At 55.0% G+C, this 20,032-nt stretch overlaps 1 protein-coding gene across 1 annotated transcript; it reads left to right on the top strand.

The window, feature by feature from the left end:
* The first annotated feature begins 885 nt into the window (after positions 1-885).
* LRRC47 (leucine rich repeat containing 47) lies at positions 886-18,474 on the top strand. Its single transcript, XM_050805361.1, has 7 exons — positions 886-1,528; positions 9,463-9,924; positions 11,588-11,704; positions 13,001-13,116; positions 14,646-14,748; positions 15,486-15,575; positions 15,750-18,474. Exons 1-7 carry the CDS (start codon positions 914-916, stop codon positions 15,996-15,998), a joined length of 1,752 nt encoding a protein of 583 aa, XP_050661318.1. The 5' UTR covers positions 886-913; the 3' UTR covers positions 15,999-18,474.
* Positions 18,475-20,032: the final 1,558 nt, after the last annotated feature.

The following is a 20,032-nucleotide window of genomic DNA, read 5'->3' as shown; positions in this document are numbered from 1 at the left end:
CACAATCACTAAGTCAAAGGAAAAAGTCAAGTTGGGAACTGCTTCAGGCAAATCGGCCTCCCATCTTATTCCCAAATAAGATAGTTACAAATATATATTTTTAAAGCTACACACCTCCCTCACGATTTGCCCACAGAGAAATTCCCAGTGGGCCTCAAGATCTTTACCCTAAAACAGTTTTGTTGAATTCCACCCTGGCAATGCAAATTGATAGCTTCCCTTCACAGATGCGGGACAAAGGACTGAACTCAAAGTCATTCCTCTGCTCACCTGGACAAATGCATTTCTGATCGCTTCCTTTGTTCTATCGTTTATGTAGAAATGCAGATTCAATGAGCCAGACTAAAGCATAAGCGACTATTCCCCTACCTGCGTCTCACACGTATAAGAAATTGCGTAGTCAGTGAAAGGCTGATCAAAGACTCAAAAGAATTCACCCTCCGGTCTCTTCTGTACCTGTGACCTGGAAGCCCCCTCCTGGAATTGTCCTGCCTTTCTGGACCGAACCAAGGTACACTTGCAAGTGTTGATTGATGTCTCACGTCTCCCTCAAATGTACAAAACCAAGGGGCACCCCATCTTCCCTGGGCACCATCATCATGACCTCCTAGGGCTGTGACAATGGTGTGTCCTTAAACTTGGAAAAATAAACTTTTTACATTTCATTGAGTCCTGTCTCAGATACTTTTGGGTTCATAGCCCCCACCCTCACCCCTGCCCGCGGAGAGAGCAGGCCGCTCCCCAGCCTCTCCGCCGCTCCACGCAGGAGACGCCCCTCTCCGATATGGCACGCGCGGCGGCACTCTAGCAGCCAGGCGACTTCTCTATGGGCTTTCTCGGCACAGGCCGGAAGTGGCGCGCGCTGTCCCGGAAGCACCCTGGTGGGTGGGTGCCTGCCAGTAGTTGAGGCGCCATGGCGGCGGCGGCGGTGTCCGAGGCCTGGCCGGAGCTGGAGCTGGCTGAGCGGGAGCGGCGGCGGGAGCTGTTGCTGACGGGGCCCGGGCTGGAGGAGCGAGTGCGGGCGGCGGGTGGGCAGCTGCCGCCGCGGCTTTTCACCCTGCCGCTGCTGCACTACTTGGAAGTGAGCGGCTGCGGGAGCCTGCGCGCGCCGGGGCCTGGCCTGGCGCAGGGCCTGCCGCAGCTGCACAGCCTCGTGCTCCGGCGCAACGCGCTGGGGCCCGGCCTGAGCCCCGAGCTAGGGCCGTTGCCTGCCCTTCGGGTACTCGACCTGTCGGGCAACGCGCTGGAAGCGCTGCCGCCGGGCCAAGGCTTGGGCCCCGCCGAGCCGCCTGGCCTTCCGCAGCTGCAGAGCCTCAACCTCAGCGGCAACCGGCTGCGCGAGCTGCCAGCCGACCTGGCGCGCTGCGCCCCGCGCTTGCAGAGCCTCAACCTTACCGGCAATTGCCTCGACTCCTTCCCGGCCGAGCTCTTTCGCCCCGGCGCGCTGCCCCTCCTCAGTGAACTGGCGGCTGCTGACAACTGCCTCCGTGAACTCAGCCCCGACATCGCCCACCTGGCCTCGCTCAAGGTCAGCGGGAGCTGCCCGGGCGGGGCGGGAGGGGCCTTGGAGTAGCCCTGGAGAAGGAACCCCTTTCGGGACCGAGCCCTTCCTAGTGACGCCCCCTGGGGCACTGGGCCCAGGGAATTCCTGCAAGGCTGAAAGGAGCCAACTGCGGGGGCATCACCCTGGGAAGTAGTTGCCGCCTTCCAACTCCCCCTTCTCCTGGCCACACCAACATACTAGGTGGTCTCTGAACTCCCCCTCATTCTGTTAACAACTGGACTTTTACACGTGGTACGCTATTTTGTAATTGTTAGCAAACTTGGCTTCTCCCGTAGGTCGGGCGTCGAAACCTGTCTTTTTTGTATCTAATACTTGTAAAGTGACTGGAGTCTTGTGGTGAAGGGGGCACCCTGGGTTTTGCATAATGCCACATGCTGTGATCTCAAAGATTGTATTTCACTTCATCCTAATAGCATCATCCTAATAGCAGCTTTCCAAGGTAGGAGTGGTTATTGCTGTTTTACAGAAAGTCAAAGGGCTTGCGCAAAGTAAGCAAGTAACTTGGGTTTTTCTCCAGACTAGATTGTCCAGGGTCTGTTTACTAATTAATCTGGGATCCCCAGGCCCCGGGATAATGCTTGGCCTATAACAGGTGCCCCGTTAAATCTGTTGCCTAAAAGATAGTGGGGAAGCCACATGGCAGAACCACAACCTAAACCCAGCCGGATGGTCTCTGCATCTCTGCATCTTCTCTTTTGGTTTCATCCTTAAGGCAGTCCTGCATTTCTTCCTCCATTTTTTTTTTTTTTTTTTTTTTTGAGATGAAGTCTCGCCCAGGCTGGAGTGCAGTGGCGCAATCTCAGCTCACTTCAACCTCCGCCTCCTGGGTTCACGCCATTCTCCTGCCTCAGCCTCCCGAGTAACTGGGACTACAGGCGCTGCCACCATGCCTGGCTAATTTTTTGTGTTTTTAGTAGAGATGGAGTTTCACCATGTTAGCCAGGATGGTCTCGATCTCCTGACCTCATAATCTGCCCATCTCAGCCTCCAAAGTGCTGGGATTACAGGCATGAGCCACCACGCCCGGCTGAGTTTTATTACTAAACCAGTTTCCCCCAAAATTTGGAGGCTGGGGTTTTTCAAGGATTTTTTGGGGGAAGGGGAGGGTGGCTAGGCAATGGGTGCTTACTGCTGATTGGTTGAGGTGCAATCGTAGGGGTGTGGGAAATGGCCCTCCTGCTCACTGAGTCACTTCTGGGTGGGGCCACGGGAGCTCATTTTGGTTTCAGGTAGTGCCATTGATCAGACATGCAAAAAACCTGAAAAAGACAGCTCCGAAGGCCAATCTTAGGTTCTACAGTACTGGTAGTGATGTTATCTGCAGGAGTAATTGGGGAGGTCACATATCTTGTCATCTCCAGAATAATGACTGACAGTCATATATGTTTGCACTTTAGCAGAATTCAGGCTCCTCCATCCTCCTAGCCTGGTGGACCCTCATTAGCTTTACAAAGGCAATTGAGTTTTATAGAAGGATTATTATCATTTAAACTATAAATGTCTCCCAAAGTTAGCTTGGCCCAAGCCCAGGAATAATTAAAGGTAGTTTGAAGGGCCAGGCCTGGTGGCTCATGCCTATAGTCCCAGCACTTTGGGAGGCAAAGGCAGGCAGATCATCTGAGGTCGGGAGTTGTAGACCAGCCTGACCAACATGGAGAAACCCTGTCTCTAGCTGGGCGTGGTGGCACGTGCCTGTAATCCCAGCTACTCGGGAGGCTGAGGCAGGAGAATCGCTTAAACCCGGGAGGCGGAGGTTGCGGTGAATCAACATCATGTCACTGCACTCCAGCCTGGGAAACAAGAGTGAAACTCTGTCTAAAAATAAAAATTAAAAAAAAAAAAAAGGTAGTTTGAAGGCTGAAGATGGGGATTGGTTAGATCAGATCTTTTCCACCACCGTAATTTTGTCACCGTTACAGGTTTTGCAAAGGTGGTTTCATTGGCATTTCCTGGAAGAGGTGAGTTCACTGGCATTTTCCTTGGTCCTCGGGGCTGTAGGCATCCCTCTAGGACAAAGGTGTGATGTTGGGTACAACACGGTCTACCCCCACTTTCCCACCTGACAGATACTTTTGGTTTTCCAGAATGTTGATGTAGTAGGCCTGTATCTTTACATTGTACCTTACATCATGTAAGCGCCCAGTCGGTTACAATCTTTCTTTTTTTTTTTTTTTTTGAGACGGAGTCTCGCTCTGTCGCCCAGGCTGGAGTGCAGTGGCCGGATCTCAGCTCACTGCAAGCTCCGCCTCCCGGGTTCGGGCCATTCTCCTGTCTCAGCCTCCTGAGTAGCTGGGACTACAGGCGCCCGCCACCTCGCCCGGCTAGTTTTTTGTATTTTTTAGTAGAGACGGGGTTTCACCGTGTTAGCCAGGATGGTCTCGATCTCCTGACCTAGTGATCCGCCCGTCTCGGCCTCCCAAAGTGCTGGGATTACCGGCCAAGGTTACAATCTTTCTTTTCAAATTCATAGATGTCTTTCAGTATTCAAGCTCTTAAAGTGTTGTGGGCTGGGCATGGTGGCTTGTAATCCCAGCACTTTAGGAGGCCGAGGCGGGCAGATCATGAGGTCAAGAGATCGAGATCGTCCTGGCCAACAAGGTGAAACCCTGTCTCTACTAAAAAAATACAAAAATCAGCTGGGTGTGGTGGTGCATGCCTGTAGTCCCAGCCACACGGGAGGCTGAGGCAGGAGAATCGCTTGAACCCAGGAGGTGGAGGTTGCAATGAGCGGAGATTGCGCCACTGCACTCCAACCTGGGTGACAAACTGAGACTGCGTCTCAAAAAAAAAAAAAAAAAATTGTGTTTACAGCTCTCTCTAGCACCTGCCCAATAAAGCAGTACTCTTTGTGGTGCCCAAAACAATGTCATTCAAGTCAAAGAGTGTGTCTTGTTTTCCAAATCCCAAAAGAGGTGACCAAGTGCCCTTTCCCCTAGGCCATTCTGTTCATACATTTTAGGCTTCCAGTGGCTATCAGGAGACCTGTTTCTTGGAGGGTCATGCAAGAGCTATTGGAATCCTTGTTGGACTTAGATGTCCTTTTGGGGACCTTTCTGAGGAGTGGCTACCAGAACTGTGCCCAGCAATGTAGCTACACACACTGGAGTTTTGCACACAAAGGCCAATGCATTTGATGTCCTTCCTGGTGCTGTGGGGAGATGGGGAGTGTAGAAAACCAAAAAACTGAGCTCAGAAACGGAAGGCAGGCTGGGTGCAGTGGTTCATGCCTGGCATCCCAGCCCTTCAGGAGGCTGAAGCGGGCAGATCACTTGAGCCCAGGAGTTTGAGACCAGCCTGGGCAACGTGGCAAAAACCTGTCTCTACAAAAAATAGAAAAATTAGCTGGGTGTGGTGGTGTGCCCCTGTGGTCCCAGCTACTCAGGAGGCTGAGGTGGGATGAACGCTTAAACCCGGGAGGTTGAGGCTGCAGTGAGCTATGATCACACCACTGCACTCCAGCCTGGGCAACAGAGCTAGACCCTGTCTTAAAGAAAGAGAAAGGCCAGGCACTGTGGCTCACGCCTGTTATCCCAGCACTTTGGGAGGCTGAGGCAGGCGGATTACCTGAGGTCGGGAGTTCAACACCATCTCTGCTAAAAATACAAAATTAGCTGGGCATGGTGGCGCGTGCCTGTAATCCTAGCTACTTGGGAGGCTGAGGCAGGAGAATCGCTTGAACCTGGGAGGCAGAGCTTGCGGTGAGCCAAGATCGCACCACTGCACTCCAGTCTGGGAAACGAGCGAAACTTCATCTCAAAAAGAAGGAGAGAGAAAGAAGGGGGAGGAAAGGAATAAAAACAGAAGGCATGGGCTCCAGCCCTGCCTCTCTGTGACTGCGTGCCGTTGGCTCTTGAAAGCTCTTTGCTCCTCTGTAGGAAGGCTGGGAGGGTAATGCAGGACACGAAGAGGGAGGGAGACCGGAGGTGGTGCTGGTCATCGTGGCTGCTTGACTCTGAAACCACGAGGCTTAAAGCAGCAGCAGCCCTGCACTCTGGGCTGGCTCCACTGGACAGTGGACATTGCAGCTCTTGCTGCTGGTCGCTTGTGTGGCTGTGCTCAGCTGGCATGGGCTCAGCGCTGGGCTGCCGGGGTGGGTGGGCTTCTCCATGTGTCATCTCCGGGCCTCTCCCTCCCTTTCTGTCGCAGGACTCAGGGCTCCTCAGCACAAAAGCAGCAGCTGCCAGCTCTTCAGGCATTGACCTGGAACGTGCCTCCTGCCACTTTCCTGCGTTTTGTGGGTTAACTAAGTGCAAGCCCAGTTCCGGTTCATTGGGAGGGCTGGCTCTTTAGAGGCCGCCAGAATAACAGCACAGAGGCTTCTGCCTGTCCTTCCCCCACCCAGAGGGACGAGACTGCAAGTGGAAGCAGCTCAGCCTGGTTCCTGGTGCTCAGCCCCACACCCATTCCCCAGGGAGCACCCCCAAGCCTGGGCTGGGACCTGCAGTGCAAAGGCCCTGACCCTCTTTCCTCCCAGCCACTGGGGATGAGGCCTCTGCTGTCCTGTGGCCTCACCTGTAGCTCTGCCTGCGTGGAGCCTGGCTTCCCCAGCGTCCTGGCCTCAGAGCCACGTGACTTGCTGAGCTCTGAGAGCACCTGGCTGGCCCTCCCCGGCTGCTTCCCGCTGCTGTGGCCTGTGGGGTCCAGCTGCCAGCGCTGTGGTGAGGATGGGGGCCTCACCTCACCAAGGATGGGGGCACGTCACACCTCTCCTGACTGCATTGTAAGTGGCCATCATGCAGGCCTGTGGTGCTGTCCGTGTGGGAATGAGGGATGGGTGGGACAGATGTTACCTGAACAGCTGATGTGGGCAGGACGGTGCCTTAGTAAAGATGTCCTTTCAGGCCCTGGGCCACTCCCCTCCCAAGGCCAAGCTGCACAGGGAGTTCAGCCTCAACGCGAACCCTCCTGAAGCCAGACGCTCTCCCCTCCGCTTCCGAGTGTCTCAGTTGCTGCCGGAGGGAGTGGGGCTCACTCAGGGACTGGCGCTCTTTGTTGGGTTGGTTTATGTAAGCCTGTCGCCACCATGAAGTTAGGATCCTTCCCCAGCAGCAGGTCCCCTGCAAAAGCCATGGGCCCGGAAGGCAGCCAGTGTGCCAGGCCAGAGTCAGGCCCCATGTTGCTGCCATCAGCTTAGCCACCGCGGGGGTTGTGTTTCCTGCAGAAGAGTGTCAGCTCCAGGTGACAGGTGATGGCAGTTCGTCCCATCAGGTGTCAGGACGACCCCCAGCCACCCCGTGTAACTCATCCTCCCTGAAGCCAGTGTGCACCTCACATCCTTGCAGGTGCTCCTGCTTACTCCCTCGCACAATTGAAAACTGACGCTACCCTCATCCCACCCTTCATATGTGAAACCTCTGGCTTCATTTCCTGCTGAGGCTGCCACTGGGTGCCCAGCGCTGGGCTGAGGGGCCAGCGTGTGACCTCGTCAGCAGGGCTTCGCATTTCTGACAAGGACTCCCCAACATCTGCGGCTTTGCACCCCACCCAGATGGTGACTCTCTTGCCCTCCCTCTTGCTTTCCTTCCCCCGCTTCCCTTCCTGTCCCCCAACTCCCACAGAGCCTCCAGGCAGGTCCTGAGCTGCTCAGATGCCCTTTCTCTGACAGTCTTTGCCTGGAAGGAAGACCCTTCTCCGAGTGCCCGCCATTGTCATTCTGGGGACTTACTGCAGGCTGTGGGCTGAACCTGGCTCGGGCTGCAATGGGCGCCCCAGTGGGGCCCTGCCTGCCTCCTTTGCCTCTGCTGCTGGTCCTGGGTCTTAAGGAACTTGCTCTTCGTCAGCTGGGGGAGACGCTCCACTGCGTGTTTGCAGGCAGTAAGGAGGTTTCACTTGAGGGGAACTCTCAAGCTTTTTGACCAAAGCCCCTTAGGGCAGTGCAGAAGCCCACCGAGCAGAACCTCAGATGCCCGCACCCACGACCTTCCAACCCGAGAGCTTCCCGTGGCCTCTGCCAGGCGAGCTGTGCCCTGGGCTGCTGGCCCAGGCTGGTTCTAACGCTGGAGCCAGGGCTCTTGACAGGGAGGCGAGGAGCTCTAGAAGCCTGAGCTCACGGCCGCGCTGTTCCTGGTGCTGCAGGCTGGCGACAGTGTTGTTGATACAGCTCCTGGTATTTTGTGAGACCACCTGGATTCCAGGGGTAGATTGTCTCCCGTCCCATGTGGGGCTGGAAGGGAGGTCTGGGCTGGAGTCACCAGTCCAACCAGTCCACACCAGCCCAGCCCATCCTGTCCTGTCTGGAGAAGCACAAAATTGTGGCAGTTCTGTTAGAGCCGATGGACGCATAGCTCAGGTAGTGCTCAGCAGCTGGGCTTGGTCTCAGCCCTCGCCTCCCGTTCTTCCCCAGCAGGCACCACTGCTGCTTAGACTGCCCCTTCTCTCGCGGAGGGCACTTGATCCCTTGTATTTTACACACGCTGTTCTTCCTTGACTGTTAAGTTGTCCGCTTCCTCCCTGGGTCTCTGCTCTCCCTGTGGGAACTTGTCCAGTGCACCCTCCCATGTTTGAGCCGTGCCGCCCTTCCCGCTTGTGAGCACCGTCGCATTTCTGAGCCATGCTGCCCTTACCTGCCACTGAGCAGCTTGATTGCTTGAGCCAGAGGATTCCGGCAGGTTCCTTTTTTCATTTCCTTCACAACTTGGGGCTTGAGAAATTCCATCACCCCTGCCATCCATTCCAGGCGAAGCAGAAGGTGTCCTCTGGGTAATCAGCCCCTCCCATCTCTGTTCAGAGTCAATCAGGTCCAGCCCCACCTGTCTCCTCCACACACAGTGTGACTGGGACTCACCAGCCACACCAACCAAGGGTGAGTGCTGGCTTCCGGGGGCCCACATGCTGTTGCCTCCTCTCTGGGGGCAGAGCCGGCACCCAGGCTGCCAGAGACCCCCGAGGGTCAGGCCTTACATCCCAAGCAGGGTCTTCCTCCAGCCCTAGAGGAAGCTGGGACGGAAGAGTTTTCTGGCAGTGCCTGTGGGGTGAGGCTGTGGGGCCTGGGTACCAAGCCAGGAAAGAGCAGAGTGGAGGCGGATGGGCCCCTTTTGCCTGAACCCGCAGCGGCAGCCTCATGTCATGGAGGTGGCTGCCCTCGCACACACGTTCCCTGCACTGCCCAGACCCTGGGAGAGACACCCTACGAGTGCATCCGGTGCCACTGGACCCCTTCCATGCTTTCAGTGAGGTCACCTGCACGTTTTGCCAAAGTCTGATCAGTCATGGTCATAGAAAGAGCTTTCCCGTGGGCCACGGGGCTTCCTGGGCATCTGTGTGGCACACAGTGGTGGCCCCGATGCACCTGCCCTGGGTCAGACAAAGGCTGAGAACCCATCGCCATTGAAGTCGGCTTTCCCCTTTCCTTCCCCCGAGAGCACTGTGTGTGTCACTGTGGGCAATTTTGTACTTCAATATGAAGAAGAATGCTCTTGAGAGATTTTGCTGTATTTTTTTTTTTAGCTCATTTAATTAAAAAAAAACCCCACCACTTTGGGGAACCTGCTTCTCACCTGAGCAGTCCTGGTAGGTCCTGACACGAGGTCACGTTTCACAGCCAGACATCCCTCATCCCTTGTCGCCTTTCTGTTCTCTAACCTGATGATTGATCTCAGTGCTGCTGTGGTTGATGAAGAGGGTGACATGTTTGAGTCAGAAGCTTTTGCAGAGATCACTGTTAACCGTGGCTGACAGCCTCCCCTCGGAGGGCCTCCTTGGATAGTGCCTTTGATGTGGGGGTGCACAGCTGGGGAAGCGACTCACAGGTGAATAACTTGTGGTTCCCCAGGGACGTCCCCACAGACAGGCCAGTGGTGGCTCTTGTGAGTGATGAGTGGTCCCCCTGCCTCTGGAGCTGACCCTGGACTCTTTTCCCAGGGTCTGGGGGTCTGACGCATCCTCATTTCTCTTTGCAGACGTTGGACCTTTCCAACAACCAGCTGAGCGAGATCCCTGCGGAGCTTGCGGACTGCCCCAAGCTCAAGGAGATCAATTTCCGCGGGAACAAGCTGAGAGACAAGCGCCTGGAGAAGATGGTCAGCGGCTGCCAGACAAGATCCATCCTGGAGTACCTGCGCGTCGGAGGCCGCGGTGGCGGGAAGGGCAAGGGCCGTGCCGAGGGCTCGGAGAAGGAAGACAGCCGGAAGAAGAGGAGGGAGAGGAAGCAGAGGCGGGAGGGCGGCGATGGGGAGGAGCAGGACGTGGGAGATGCCGGCCGGCTGCTGCTCAGGGTCCTGCACGTCTCTGAAAACCCCGCACCCCTGACAGTCAGAGTGAGCCCTGAGGTCCGGGACGTGCGGCCCTACATCGTGGGGGCTGTGGTGCGAGGCATGGACCTGCAGCCGGGGAATGCGCTCAAGCGCTTCCTCACCTCACAGGTGGGTGCCCGTGGGGTCCTCAGATGACGAGGACAGAGGTGTGGGATGCCGCAGGCTGGGACACATCCTGGGGCGAGCGTGTCCGAAGGAGCAGCAGTGGAGTGTGGGGCCCAGGCAGATGTCTGTGTGCCTAAGTCTCCTCAGCTCCAAAGAGGGAATAGAGCAGGTTCTGGCTCAGGTGTTGCTGAGGAAGGGGTGAGGCCTCAGTCCCCTCCAGGAGGCAGGTGTCCCCAGCTTGGAGATGGCCTCTTCCCAGATGCCCGCAGCCTGGCCTGGTTAGTCCTAGTCACTGGCCCTATCCCTTGCTCCTCCACATATGGGGTTAATGGTTTATCCTAATTTTTTTTTTTTCCAGGAGTCTCGCTTTGTCTCCACTGCTGGAGTACAGTGGCACAGTCTAATCTCACTGTAGCCTCTGCCTCCTGGGTTCAAGTGATTCTCCTGCCTCAGCCTCCTGAATAGCTGACATTACAGGGGCCCGCTATCATGTCCGGGTAATTTTTTTGTATTTTTAAAAGAGATAGGGTTTCACCATGTTGGCCAGGTTGGTCTTGAACTCCTGACCTCAAGCAGTCCACTCGCCTCAGCCTCCCAAAGTGTGGGGATTATGGGCGTGAGCCACCACACCTGGCCTATCCTAATTCCTGGATAGCTTCATTGTAGTTGAAAATCAGGGTTCCAGCTGGTGTGGTGGCTCATGCCTATAATCCCAGCACTCTGGGAGGCTGCAGTGGGTGGATCACCTGTCAGGAGTTCGAGACCAGCCTGGCCAACATCGTGAAACCCCATCTCTATTAAAAACACAAAAATTAGCCTGGCATGGTGGCGAGTGCCTGTAATCCCAGCTACTGGGGAGGCTGCGGCAGGAGAATCACTTGAACCTGGGAGGTGGAGGTTGCAGTGAGCTGAGATCACACCACTGCACTCCAGCCTGGCTGACACAGCAAGACTCCATCTCAAAGAAAAAAAAAAAAAAAAAAAAAAAAGGAAAAGAAATCAGGATTCCTTGATTTTTTGATATTTTGGTGGGTCTTCTGACCTCTGCAGTAAATGACACATTTTGTTTTATGTAAGATAGTATTAAAGTCATCAACTCTTGCCAGCACATTCTTCTGTGAATTGTTTAGGTTTTGGCAAGACTAACTTCCCAGTTTGTTGTTTTTCTGTGACACCTGACCAACTTTTAAAATATAAACCACATCTGTGCCCAGGGGAAAGTCCCGCGTGCCCCGCAGTGGCAGTGACAGTGCATGGCAGGCCGAGAGTGACTGTCATGCGAGTCCTTCTGCCTGCAGTTTAGGGAGGAAGGGAACAGGCACCACAGCCAGGGCTTTAAAACTTAAAGCTTAGCCTTTATTTAAAGTTCAAGATGGATTCTTTAAAATCTCAAATATTACGTCTAGAATTAGAGAAGGGAGAAAGTCTGCTGATTGATAGGTTAAGATAGTTTTCCTGATGAAAACTATCTTGATTCCACAACGTGAGTGCCTGGCTGGCCGGGTGGAGAGGAGTTGGAGGGGAGCCCCGTCTCGGAAAGGGGTGTGGCGGGGTTTTGAAGACCTTGGACTGGGAGGGTTTCCTGGTGCACAGCCCGGCCGAGGGTCAAGCGTGAACCCCTCGCTGGGCACAAAAGACCTCGCTCATCACTGCTCCTGTGTTACAGACCAAGCTCCACGAAGATCTCTGTGAGAAGAGGACGGCCGCCACCCTTGCCACCCACGAGCTCCGCGCTGTCAAAGGGCCCCTGCTGTACTGCGCCCGGCCCCCACAGGACCTCAAGGTGTTGCAGCCTCCTTTGCAGGGTCTGCTCAAGGGTCTCCTTGGTGTTGAAAGACGCTGTGCTAATACTGGAGCCCGAACCTTTTCTTTTCTTTTTTTTTTTTTTTGGAGATGGAGTTTCGTTCTTGTCACCCACGCTGGAGTGCAATGGCATAATCTTAGCTCACCGCAGCCTCTACCTCCTGAGTCCAAGTGATTCTCCTGCCTCAGCCTCCCGAGTAGCTGAGTTTACAGGCATGTGCCAGCACACCCAGCTAATTTTGTATTTTTAGTAGAGACGGGATTTCTCCATGTTGGTCAGGCTGGTCTCGAACTCCAGACCTCAGATGATCCACCCACCTCAGCCTCCCAAAGTGCTGGGATTACAGGCGTAAGCCACCATGCCTGGCCTGAACATTTTCTTTCTTTTTTGTTTTGAGACGGAGTTTTACTCTTGTTGCCCAGGCTGGAGTGCAATGGCACAATCTCGGCTCAGCACAACCTCTGCCTCCCGCGTTCAAACGATTCTCCTGCCTCACCCTCCCAAGTAGCTGGGATTACAGGCATGCACACCACATCCAGCTAATTTTGTGTTTTTAGTAAAGACGGTTTTTCCATGTTGGCCAGGCTAGTCTCGAACTCCTGACCTCAGGTGATCCACCCTTCTCTGCCTCCCACCGTGCTGGGATTACAGGCATAAGCCACCGCGCCTGGCCTGAACATTTTCTTTAGAGTAGAATCCGATGCTGTTCTTGCAAAGACATGAAATAATGAAACAGGCCACGTTTGCAGTTCCTGGAAGCGGTGCACAGCTGTGAGAGGACTCGGTGGAGGAGCAGTTGTGGGAAAATGGTTTCCTTCACTCGCTCACTACCCTTTAATCAGAAATCTTGGTCTTTGTCCCGATTGTAAAACCCTGTGCGTGGGGTTGGCAGTAGTGTGAGTTGCTGTATCGTGGTGCTATCCTGGATGTTGAATTCTGTGCAGTGCATGCGGTCCCGGCTGCTCAGGCTTTCTCTCCTCTTTTGGCCTTGTGAGGATGGCAGACCTCTGGAAACGGTTGTGCATGGCTGGGTTTGAGGTTAAGCCCTGCCTCGGTAGGATCGGTGTGTTTGGGCGTCAGGTCTCCCAGGGATGCTGTGATCGCAGCCTGCATGCAGCTTCTTGCTGCGTGTCCCGTGGGATGCTCCCTGCCTGCTGTAGAGATGAATGAGGGTGGGAGTTGGGAGGGCTCGTGGAGGCTTAAGGCTATAATTGACCGGACGGGCGAGTTCTGTGGCTGTGACCCTAGTGGAGTTTATGGGTTTCTGCCCAATAGATTGTTCCCCTGGGGCGGAAAGAAGCCAAGGCCAAGGAGCTGGTGCGGCAGCTGCAGCTGGAGGCCGAGGAGCAGAGGAAGCAGAAGAAGCGGCAGAGTGTGTCGGGCCTGCACAGGTGGGCAGCGCGCCTGGTGGGGTGGGGCCGGGCGTGGGGGGTGCAGCATGCCAGCCTCCACTGAGTTAGTTTGTGCTCCTCAGGAACACCTAATGCTACCAGAGCCGGAAGCTTCTTACAGGGTAAAAAGAAAAAAAGAAAGCATTCTCTTCTGAAAGGAGACGTTGTGGAACCAGTCTGTCATCTAGATGGCCCTGACGTGAGGGAAGTGGAAGGTGTTAGGAGCGGAGGTATTGGCCATTCCGCAGGAGGCGGGTCGCCCTCGGGATGGGGCAGGACAGGATAGAATAGAAAGTAGCCATTAGGAAACCGACATAAATGCCAGCCCAGTCCGTGCCCCTCGCTGCTGGGTGTCCAAGTCAGGGTCCTTGGCGCTGCTGTAAGCAAGATGATCATCCATAACTAGCCCAGTGATTTCTGTAAACACAGGCTGCAGAATAGTTTGTTCTCTGAGGCTTGTGATGCTTTGGCCCTTGATATTACACTTCATTTGTGGAAAACACTTTTTGATTCGTCCAGTTTACCCTTTAGGTATGTTTTCAGGTGTGTGCCTTTTTTTTTTTTTTTTTTTTTTGAGACGGAGTCTCGCTCTGTAGCCCAGGCTGGAGTGCAGTGGCCGGATCTCAGCTCACTGCAAGCTCCGCCTCCCGGGTTCACGCCATTCTCCGGCCTCAGCCTCCCGAGTAGCTGGGACTACAGGCGCTGCCACCTCGCCCGGCTATTTTTTGTATTTCTTAGTAGAGACGGGGTTTCACCGTGTTAGCCAGGGTGGTCTCGATCTCCTGACCTCGTGATCCGCCCATCTCGGCCTCCCAAAGTGCTGGGATTACAGGCTTGAGCCACCGCGCCCGGCCTTTTTTTTTTTTTTTTTTTTTTTGATAGAGTCTCACTCTTGTCGCCCAGGCTGGAGTGCAGTGGCACGATCTCAGCTCACTGCAACCTCCACCTCCTGGGTTCAAGCGATTCTCCTGCCTCAGCCTCCTGAGTAGCTGGGATTACAGGCGCCTGCCACCACACCTGGCTAATTTTTGTGTTTTTAGTAGAGACGGGGTTTTGCCATGTTTGCCAGGCTGGTCTTGAACTCCTGACCTCAGGCGATTCGCCTGCCTCGGCCTCCCAAACTGCTAGGATTACAGGAGTGAGCCACTGCGCCCAGCTGTGCCTTTTTTCTTTTTTGTTTTTAAGATGGGGTCGCGCCATGTTGCCCAGGCTGGAGTGAGGTGGCCAATCATAGGCGCAATCCCACTACTGATCAGCACCGGAGCTTTTTGTCCTGCTCTGTTTCTGACCTGGGCTGGTTCACTCCTCCTTAGGCAGCCTGGTGGTCCTCCGCTCCCAGGAGCTCAACATAGTGATGACGGACTTAGTGTAGACAGTCCATGGGCGCAGCACAGCCCAGCAGACTCCTGGGCCCATGCAGCCCTCCTGTCTCAGCCTCCCGAGTGCTGGGACCACAGGCACATGCCACCATACCCTGCACAATATACCTTTTATAGTTAGGCCTATCATTTGTATTTCTTCCCACACAGATACCTTCACTTGCTGGATGGAAATGAAAATTACCCGTGTCTTGTGGATGCAGACGGTGATGTGATTTCCTTCCCACCAATAACCAACAGTGAGAAGACAAAGGTAGGGTGGCATGTGTGTGAACTTGGTGTGTCTTCTAGGTTGTTCCCTGTAGAATTAACACAAGTCTGCTAGGTGCGGTGGCTCACACCTGTAATCCTAGCATTTTGGGAGACCAAGGTGGCGGATCACCTGAGGTTGGGAGTTCAAGACCAGCCTGACCAAAACGGAGAAACCCTGTCTTTACTAAAAATACAAAATTAGCCGGGCGTGGTGGTGCATGCCTGTAATGCCAGCTGCTTGGGAGGCTGAGGCAGGAGAATCGCTTGAACCCAGAAGGCGGAGGTTACAGTGAGCCGAGATTGCGCCCTTGCACTCCAGCCTGGGCAACAAGAGCGAAACTCTGTCTCCAAAAAAAAAAAAAGAAAGAAAAAGAATGAACACACACAAGTGTCTGCTGCATTGTGAGGTCTCATTGTGTGCAATAGAAAACGCAGCCTGGAGGGGACAAAGGCCCTGGCTTCTCAGAGCCGCGGCTCACTGTTCATTGTTATGCTCAGTGCTGCGCGACATCCTGGGATGTATTTTTTTGTAGAGATGGGGTCTCGCTGTGTTGCCCAGGCTGGTCTTGAACTCCTGAGTTCAAGAGATCCTCCCACATCCACCTCCCAAAGTGCTGGGTTTACAGGTGCGAGCCCCTTTGCCTGGCCACACAGTTTTGTAGATTTTTCCTCAGAACAAATGATGCAGTTGCTGATGTGTACATTTGATAACTGTCTTTTCTGAAATCTTTCTTTAAGGTTAAGAAAACGACCTCTGATTTGTTTTTGGAAGTAACAAGTGCCACCAGTCTGCAGATTTGCAAGGATGTCATGGATGCCCTCATTCTGGTGAGTGCGTGGTGGCTCCTCCTGAGAAACGCGTTTTGAGCGTGAGTGGTGCTCTGCTCTGACTTACCACCCGTCCTGATTGCCTCTTTCTTGCTTACTGCATTGGCTGACAGCAGCATGTCTTCCCTGGGTCACCTCTCATCTCCAGGTTAAAGAGGTATTTTTCATTTGCAGAAAATGGCAGAAATGAACAAGTACACTTTAGAAAATAAAGAGGAAGGATCACTCTCAGATACCGAAGCTGATGCAGTCTCTGGACAACTTTCAGATCCCAGAACGAATGCCAGTGCTGGAAAGGACGGGCCCTCCCCGCTGGTGGTGGAGCAGGTCCGGGTGGTGGACCTGGAAGGGAGCCTGAAGGTGGTGTACCCATCCAAGGCCGACCTGGCCACTGCCCCTCCCCATGTGACTGTCGTGCGCTGACGCCAGGACCGCCTGTCCAGCTTGTCCGCGTTTGTTTGGCCTGTTTTACCGAGGTTTCTATGTGGCAGTGCTGAATTATCCATTAGATTTTCACCCGTTTTTTTTGGTTGGTTGGTTTGAGATGGAGTCTCACTCTGTCCCAGGCTGGAGTGCAGTGGCATGATCTGGAATCACTGCAACCTCTGTCTCCTGGGTTCAAGCGATTCTCCTGCCTCAGCCTCCCGAGTAGCTGGGACTACAGGTGTGTGCCACTAGCCCAGCTAATTTTTGTATTTTTAGTAGAGACGGGGTTTCACCATTTTGGTCAGGATGGTCTTGATCTCTTGACCTCATGATCTGCCTGCCTCTGCCGCCCCAAAGTGCTGGGATTACATGATCCTCCTGCCTCAGCCTCCCAAAGTGCTGGGATTACAGGTGTGAGCCACTGTGCCTGGCCCGCCCCAGCATTTTTTAAGATGTATGTATTCGCTGTTCTGTTTTTCCAGGTGATTCTGTCGTAAAGTGATGCTATGTTGTTGTGACAACACCAAACTGATTTTACGGTTTTTATGGAATTATTCAGATGTCAAAATTAACTGTTCAAAATGTTCTGAATCATGTAGCTACGTGGCAGGTAACTGTTTATGGGAGAAAACACTGTACAGTCATGCACCACATAACAGCGTCTGGGTCAGCGATGGACATTTCCCTGACAGCGGGCCCACATTCTTGTGCAGTGTTTGGAAGCCTGGCCTGGGCTCTTGGCGTTGGCCTCTTGTAGATCAAGTAGGGGAAGTGATTGATGTTCAGTCATGCTGCTTTTCCAGATGAAAAACACATAAATAAAACTACACGCACCATCGAGGCTTGTGTAAGGACACTCTATGATCACACAGCAGCGGCTGAGCACACATTTCTCATGTCACTAAGCGACACATGACTGTCACTGGTTTGGAGACCCGAAAACTTAGGAAGCTAACCAATGTGCATTTCCTTGAATGGCACAGTCAGTTTCTATGACACAGCATCTTTTAAAACCATATCATGTCAGGATGCAGCTTGGCTGGGCAAGGACATTGGGTTTTTCAGCTGGCAGTGATCATAATCTCTGGGGAAAGTTTTAATGTGACCTTAGAATTGGCAGAATTGCGTCTCTTCATAGTGCTGCTGGATTGCCTTGTGGGGGTGGAGATGTGGAGACCCCTCCAGGCGAGCAGCCCGTAGGCCGAAGGCAGTGGCAGCCCCTCACGCTGGCTCAGCGGGGCCGAGCAGAGGAGCGCGGCGTCGGTGGGCTTTTCATCGTATGCACGCTAGTGCCACAGTGACAGGCAGTTGGAGCTCCATGAGTGGACTGGACAGCTCTGCTTGGGAAGCATCGGCAGTCGTCAGCTGAGGGACAGATGGTAGCAGTAGCTAGAGGACGCTTAGGTTTTTGAGCCAAAAATCCTCGTTTGTGCGCCAGATGGATGGGTCCTGGGCACCTTCTGTTGTAGACGTTTCCGTCATGAATGTCCAGGTCAGACCCCCATGTCCACGTCTTCATGTATGTCCAGGCACATGTGCGTGCACACCACTTGCGGGAGTCAGTGTGCTTGGCTCACAAGGACCCGGCCAGCCACTGCGATGGCTTTCACAGACCCTACTGCTTTACGGTCTGGGTGCCATGTGAGAAGCGGACTCATCAGCTTTATCGAATGACACCATTTGTTCTCTGTTCAGTGTCTCGATTTCTGTGTCTGTAGAAATGACTGGCGATTTTGGGGAGCAGCTGCAAGAGCCCCACAGCCCACACACCTATAGTCGTCAGAACCAGAGAGGCCCAGGGCCCTGTGCAGTGGGCAGACTAACAGCTGGGGGGCTCTTCAGAGCCTTGCAGGATGCGGGCCAGGCTGCCTTGAGACCTGGACCCACTTATCTGGTCACTGCCAGGCCTTCCTGTCTGGCCCACTGTGGGAGGGAGGGGACTCCAGACAGGATGAGGCCCACACAGTGCCAGCCGGACTGCTGTGGGTGTGTCAGACTACTGCCTTGCCTTGTGTCCCCCAAAACCTAATTTCCTGCTGCTCTGGGCAGTCAAGGCAGATGCCACAGTTGGCCAGGAGCCTGCCTTGTTGGAGGCTTGAGGTGGCACGGGGGCTTCCCCAGGCCAGGACTCTGCTGGAGCTCTGGGGCTGGGGACCCCAGACAGTTGCTCGGAGAGGTGATTTTGGGCTGCCATGGCAGAGGCTGCCCTTTCTCTGTATGGCCCGGCCCAGTCCGGGAGGGAGGGATGCTGGAGCTGCTATCTTGGCTCCCAGGGACTTGGTGTCCATGCTGTAGCACATCTGTCACTGTGTGGACAGATGAGGATGAGGCTGCCACGTGCTGTGCCCTTTCCTGATGCAGCTCGTGATGTGTGAGATGCTGGAATGTATTTAACTCGCAGCGCAGGTGTCCCTGATGTTTTCTTCACCCCATCCCACCCCCCCACTCACTAATAAAAACAGCTCCGCTCCTGGCCCAGCAGATCCTTTCCCACCGGCGTCGCCAGAGGCTGTTGCTCAAAGTGTCACAAAACTCACTCTAGCCCAGTGGTGGCTTCCCTGTGGGGAGGCTGAGGGCCTCCTGTGCCCACCCAGATCTTGCCAGCAGGGAGCACGAGGCACCTGCCACTGTCACGGGGAAGCTAGTACCCTTGACCAGGGGTCCTGGGAACCGGCCCCACCCTGCTGGGTCCCTGCCTGGAGCACGAGATGGACCAGAGGTGTCAGGCTGCCTGGATACCCCAGGTGCACACTCAGAGGAGCCCAGGCCTCAGACGCACCCACAGCAGATCGTCCTGTTCACAAGTCTCTGGGAGGGGAAGCTAGGCGGCCAGTTAGCAGGGTCCTGTCCCATCGTCTTCCCCAACCCTCCCAGAGCTGTAAGGACACTGCCCAGTTCAGCCTAGGTCCATGACCCTGGGATCCTGGGGCCGGAGCTGCTGTTTCCACCATGGCCACTTAGGGGACAAGTAGTGTGCCTGAGAGGCAGCTGTGGGTAACTTGAGTGCCCGGCCCAGTGAGCACCCGTGGGTGTCTGCCTGCAGCCTCCCCTGCTGGGGCTGGCAGGGCTGCTGGTGGAGCCCCTGGCTGAAGATGCTGGGCCCCTGCCAGGGCGGAGCCAGATGCAGCCAGCCAGATCTGGGGCAGACCCTGACATCCGCCCGTGCCATCTGCTGCCGGCCCCTGACAGGGCGGGGAGGAGCATTTGTGGGGGTGCGTGGGCATCACTGGCATGTGGGACCCGTGGCAGAAGCACCAGGGCCACTAGAACTGGGACAACTCCCATCCCCATCCTGTACCCTCGCCTGGCTCCTGGGCCGCACCAGTTCTTGGGGATGCCCAGCCCCAGGACCCCCAGATCAGAATGCTGCCTTCTGGGGCCCATGCAGCCAAACTGCAGCAGCCCCAGAGCAGTGCTGTCCTGTGAAGCTGGGCTCCAGGGAGGGCACCAGCTGGCCACTCCCCTCCCTCCTTGGGAGTGGCAGGTCAGAGGTAGGGATCTCTTTTTGAAGACTTGTGCCAAGATCCAGGCTGTCATGGCTGGGGCAGACAGCGGCCCATCCAACAACAGGCTCCCAGGAAAGCATCATTGCTTCAGACCCCAGCCCAGGACAGGCCCTTGGGCTTCCTCCTCAGGTTTGGAGCCAGGAGGCTTGGGGCAGTGTGCAATCAGCCTTGCAGCTCCACCTGCCACCGTTCTGGCCCCAGGCAGACCTCAAGTGGGCCTGCTCGCCCAAAAGGCGGATGGTGTGGAGTCTGCCTCCCCACCAAGACTGGCCCAGCCCCTCCTGTTTACCTGACTTGATGCGTTCTGCGGGACCTGGCCTGGGGCAGGCGCAGCCTCAACCCTCTGATAACCTCATCTGGCCCTGTGGCCCCCCTTCTCTGTGCCCGTGAGGATAGTGGCTGCCCGTGTCTCCCACCCCCAGCCCTGGGGTGAGGACCCCTTCCCTAAGATGTTTCTGGCAAGGCTTTTTGGGGTCTTTTGTGGTAGATGAGAGCCAAATACACGACTCGGGAAAGACCTACGAA

Source organism: Macaca thibetana, chromosome 1 (genome assembly GCF_024542745.1).
Source record: "Macaca thibetana thibetana isolate TM-01 chromosome 1, ASM2454274v1, whole genome shotgun sequence".
Classification (NCBI taxonomy): Eukaryota; Metazoa; Chordata; class Mammalia; order Primates; family Cercopithecidae; genus Macaca; species Macaca thibetana.
This window is presented reverse-complemented; position numbering and strand designations above follow the sequence as displayed.

What these genes read in the sequence shown, in the direction of transcription:
- LRRC47 (XM_050805361.1), top strand. Translation starts at nt 914, where the DNA reads ATGGCGGCGGCGGCGGTGTCCGAGGCCTGGCCGGAGCTGGAGCTGGCT. An exon ending in AGCGCTTCCTCACCTCACAG is followed by an intron (nt 9,925 to 11,587) that starts GTGGGTGCCCGT and finishes CCTGTGTTACAG; the next exon opens with ACCAAGCTCCACGAAGATCT. An exon ending in AGTGTGTCGGGCCTGCACAG is followed by an intron (nt 13,117 to 14,645) that starts GTGGGCAGCGCG and finishes CTTCCCACACAG; the next exon opens with ATACCTTCACTTGCTGGATG.